We start from the raw sequence: 5,077 nt of genomic DNA, 5'->3' as shown, positions 1-5,077 counted from the left end.
GAAGGAAGGAAGGAAGGAAGGGAGACATCTGGTGAGCAGAAAAATAATCAAATGCAGGCGCTTCACTAGCACAAACCAGTCGGGCTTGTGAGAAAGCTTTAATGCAGTCTGTTCACTATTCAGTGTCTTCAATCACCAGTTCTTAGGACCTGAAAATAAACACCAGCCGGGGTCGCAAGGAAGCTGGGCTTCTTTCTGCCGCCTGCTCAGCTGTCACTCTTTTCTCCCTGGTTTTAAGAGACCTGTGTAATGTACGAGTTTGGGGAGGTTCCTTCTCTGCTTTATATCAAAGTATCCTAGTCCTGTTGATTGCTGCAGAGAAGCAGAGTCTTCTACTTGAGGAGGTTTTGGCTGTTGTCTACTCAGCCATGGTGCTTTCTTGGAGGTGGCGGGCGGTTCTTGATGGTCTCACACTTGGGAATGTGTCGCTCAGCTACCTTGGGAGCAAAGTGACGACTGCAGTGAGCGCACTGGACGTAGTCTGGGTTTTCTGCAGGGAGGGCAGGAGGCCAGGCTGAGGGCTTTCCACCCTGGGCCATGGCCTGCTGGATCTCTCGAGCCTGGCGGAGAGTGTGGATGAAGGACTCGTGCTTCTGTCTCCAGTTGCTCTTCTGAGGAGGCTCGGCCTGGAATGTAAAGGAAGACTGATGACTCAGTGTGTCCTTCCTGAGGGAGATTAAACAGGTAGTAATCCACAAGGTCAGAGAGCAGGGAAGGAACGACAGTGGCGAGGGACAGAGCAGGGCTACAGACAGGGCCTGCGAGGGGCAGCCATAGGAGACAGACTGCTTTCCTAGCAGAACCCGGGAGGGCCAGAGCTTGGATGTAGCTACCAGGCTGTTGAAGCCAGGAGATACTGGGCTAAAGAGAAGTTGGCTTCTCTCTAACCTACATGTCCACAAAAAAGTACACAAAAGACCCAAAAAAGTATACAAACAAAAAGGAACAATAATTAGATGAAACTTTTGTTTCTTTTTTCATCACAGGAACTGCAGCCCAGGAGTTCATGCATGCTACATTCATGCTCTACCACTGAACTCTGACTTAAGGCCTGACTTAAGGCCTTTTTTGTTTGTTTGTTTGTTTGGAGTTAAGGTTTCCCAGGCTGGGCTCAAGTTTGCAATTCTTTCTGCTAGGCTCCCCAGATAATGGGGATTTATAGGCATATACCAACATGCCCTGACAATTTTTTCTAACAGAAAACATAATATCAACAAAATTGATACTAGAAGAAATTAATATATCAATAAAAAGAAACAGAACCAAATACATTATTTTTGTGGCCGGCTCTGGCCCCTCTGGGGGCGGGGCTGGTGAGCCTGGATGCTGGAAACCAAACTGGGAGGTCCCTGTGCTTCCTAAGCTTGCCTAAGCAGGTGCCTCAGACCACTTAGCTATCTCACCAGCCCTAAAAAGTAAAAAATTTTGATAGCTAAAAATAAAAACAAAATAGAAATGTAAAATGTCAAGAAAATTCCTTAGGAAAAAGTAAAATGGAAAATAGACAAGATTAGAAAATTTAAAAGACAATCCAGGAAGTCTAATATACCAATAGGCATCCAAAAGGTTTTTTGTTTGTTTGTTTTTGGGTGGAACCGGGGATTGAACTCAGGCCCTTGCACTTGCCAGGGAAGCACTTATTCCATTGAGCCATCTCCCCAGCCCTAGACATCCAAAAAGAACAGAAATCACAAGGAAAAATTAAACAATATTGCATTCCTCAAAGGCCATCAGTCTTAAAACTGAAATGGCTTTCCAAGCATTGAGCAAAATCATAAAATTTCAGAATAAAATATGCATTCAGAAAAAAAAATTGAAAAAATAAAATAATTTTTAAAATACGCATTCAGGAAAAAAACAGATTTCACATAAAGAAATAGGAATCAAGATGACATTTGCTCTTTCAGCAGTAAACACTACAGGCCAGGGAGATGGCTCAGTGGAATAAGCGCTTCCCTGGCAAGCGCAAGGGCCTGAGTTTGATCCCCAGTTCTGCAAAAAAAAAAAAAAAAAAAAAAAAAAAACAGTAAACACTGAGTGCTAAAAGGTAGTGGTAAATGCCTTAAACGCTCTAATAAAATTATTTTCCACATAGAATTCTAAGCCCAGCCAAATTATCAAATAAGCTATTATACAGATGCTTTAATTCACTTTTCTAGACTTAAAGGTCATGAGTCTTGAGGCTGAAGTGGCTCACCAAATGTCCAGCATAATCATTGTAAAATTTTTTTAAATATACTTCCTGTGTACATTTTTTTAAGGAAAACAGAGTGAAGCAGGAAAATAGAAGACACAGGATTTGGTATCAGGAAATACGAGAAGTTCCTCAGAAATAGCCAGTCTGGACTGGCAGAGGAAGAAAAAAAAAAAAAAAGGCTTTCAGAATTAAAAAAAAAACTAAATTGACACATATGGGCAGGGGTAGAATTTGTTCACTTACCAGTGAACAAAACTTACAGTGTCATTTAAAATCTGACTATGACTTACTCTACAATTGGGGTTGAACTACAGTGGAAAGAAAAGGAGTAGAAAAGGGGAGAGAAGATATGAAAGAGGGCTGGGGAGAGGGCTCAGTGGAATAAGCACTTCCCTGGCAAGCGCAAGGGCCTGAGTTCAGTCCCTGGTTCCGCAAAAAAAAAAAAAAAACGAAAATAAGCCTAGAAAAGGCTACGACAGGATACTGCTTATCTGCATCACAGACCGCTTAGGACTACATGTCTACTGTAAAGGCATGCAATATTGCATAAAATGATTTTTTGCGGAACCGGGGATTGAACTCAGGCCCTTCTGTTTGCCAGCTAAGCACTTATTCTACTGAGCCATCTCCCTGGCCCCAAAATGAATTTTTAAAGAATGAAAAAAAGAAAAAGACGACAAATAGCTCTTGATAACAGCAAAAGTTACTATCACAGGTTTAAGAAGGATCCTCCTAAAACAGAAACAGAAAGCCCGAGAGATGTTCAAGATCATATCCAGGAACCTCTGAAAGAATTCAGCTGGGCGGGGGGAATTCAGCTAGGGAAAGATTCCTCATGTGTATGACATCTTTATTTCCCCTGGTACTGGGGCTTCCCCTAAGAACTCTGGCATGCTGTGCAAATGCTCTACGGCTGAGCTACACGTTCAGCCCCTTAAGTCTTAACTCATACTGAAATTATATTCATTTAACACATTGACTGCGGTTCAGTCCCCCAGCACAAAGATGTGTGTAGTTGCTGACCTCAAGTGCTGCCAGTGTACACAGTAGACATGATGGCACAAGTCTGCTGGAAGTTATGTTACATAAAGATTTTTAAATATCACTTCTTGGAAATAGAAGTAACAATGGAGATACAACTACTCAGGAATGGAGCTCTAGATAAGGCTTGGACAGTCCCAGAAGAGATATATCTCGGGGCCAGGGAGATGGCTCAGTAGAATAAGCACTTCCCTGGCAAGTGCAAGGGCGAGTTTGATCCCCGGTTGTGGGGGGAAGGCGGGGGGAAGAGAGAGATCTCAAACTAGGTCCTTTTCCCCTCAGTGTGCTCAGTAAAACATTTCCTCAAGGATGTGAGGGCGATCTGGCTGCGACATCTGTCACCCACTGATTGCCAGGGTTGATTCGGCAGGTGTCCCCTTCCTCCCTCAGCGATCCACGTGCATCCCTCCTGAAGCTGCGCACTCGGTCGAAGAGGACAACCACCCCTGATAGAGGAGGACTGTTCCTCGGTCAAGGGTATACAAGTAGCTGTGCCCCCCTGCTAGAACCTCCAAACAGGCTCTCAAAACATTTCCTCAAACTAGTTTCCACAGAGCTAGGATGTCTGATCTCAGAAACCCAAGTCTTTTGCTTCACTATATTTAAACTTTTAAGAACCACAAGATTCTTTTAGGTTCTGGCCAAATATAAATTGCTGTGGTCAGACACAGGGAATCCCCAGTGGACTACTGTGTTGTCCAAAAAGAACATAGGAAAGAGCAGTGGCTGGCTATCCTACCACTATCTACCACTGCACTCTGAGGACTTCTTGTTGGGTCTACAGCCATACCACCCTGAACGTGCCGATCTCAGCTAAGACTTCGTGTTGGATGCTAGTCGCCTCTGCACATGGGACTTTCTTGTGGTGACCTCCCAGATTGCAAAGTATGTACATCTCATAGCCATCGCATCCATGTGAGATCTTAAAGCCCTCAGCAAATACACATGGAACAGAAAGGTCCTACTGCACAAGAAGTACCAACACAACAGAGGAAGAGCTGGAAAAAGAAATGAAAGCAAGGGGCTGGGGAGATGGCTCAGTAGAATAAGCACTTGCCTGGCAAGCGCAAGGGCCTGAGTTCAATCCCTGGTTCTGCAAAAAAAAAAGAAAAATGAAAATGAGACATTTATTCTTCTAGATTAGAGCTAGATGAGGTCTTTGAGATCATATGGCTTAAGCATTCCCACATCTGATCATTTATTCTATTAACGTTTTTTTATATTGATCCCAGATTTAACGTGCTGTTATATTTATAATAAAAAATGTCAGTAGACAACTTGAGAAATACTCATGTTATGAGTGGCATACCCTTGATATTTATGAGACAATCTTATCCAAACTTGTCCAGATATACCTGGAAATTCTCCTGAACTTATTGTCTTGAAACTCTTAACTTGGTTTTTCCAAGTGATGTTTTTAAAGATAATCAAAAGCAGAATCTTTTATCCTGAAAGTGTTTATACTCTAAATGAGAAAAATAATTCCAAACCTAGATGTACTTCATGTATTTATTAAAGTGTATTGACACCAAGCTAAATTTGAAAAGTGGATACAGCTAAAGGACCCTAGTCTTGGGAGGTGACAGAGTATAGCAAAGAGTAAGAAGTTCTTTTGGCAAACCAAGAACACAAATATTTTGTTCATAGCTCTTTCTTTAGATATGTCATGTTTTAAAATTTGTCAAGGGGCTGGTGAGATGGCTCACTGGTCTAAAGCACCTACTTAGAACAAGCTTAGCAAAGCACAGAGACCGCGGTTCAATCCCCCAGCACCACATGCCAGCCAGCCCCGCCCCCTGGTGGACTAAGCTGGCCACACACACATAAATAAATAAAATT

At 42.7% G+C, this 5,077-nt stretch overlaps 2 protein-coding genes across 3 annotated transcripts in view; one reads left to right on the top strand and one right to left on the bottom strand.

Moving 5' to 3' along the window:
* Positions 1 to 5,077, top strand: part of Acyp1 (acylphosphatase 1) — a 35,753-nt gene that overhangs the window by 10,000 nt on the left and 20,676 nt on the right. The window lies entirely within an intron of this gene.
* The window catches only part of Zc2hc1c (zinc finger C2HC-type containing 1C), a 7,523-nt gene continuing 2,472 nt past the window's right edge, over positions 27 to 5,077 (bottom strand). The window contains exon 2 of one of the 2 annotated variants that reach the window (XM_004624968.2): positions 27 to 626. In XM_004624968.2, coding sequence (XP_004625025.1) covers positions 363 to 626 — 264 coding nt within the window. In that variant the 3' untranslated portion in view covers positions 27 to 362. Of the gene's footprint in view, positions 627 to 3,500; positions 4,332 to 5,077 lie in introns of those variants that run through there. The other variant, XM_023703738.1, reaches the window with a different exon arrangement.

The sequence above is a fragment of the Octodon degus genome, unplaced genomic scaffold (genome assembly GCF_000260255.1).
Source record: "Octodon degus isolate 3935 unplaced genomic scaffold, OctDeg1.0 scaffold00007, whole genome shotgun sequence".
In the NCBI taxonomy this organism is placed as follows: Eukaryota; Metazoa; Chordata; class Mammalia; order Rodentia; family Octodontidae; genus Octodon; species Octodon degus.
Note: the sequence above shows the minus strand (reverse complement) of the source record. Positions and strands in the feature narration are given on the sequence as shown.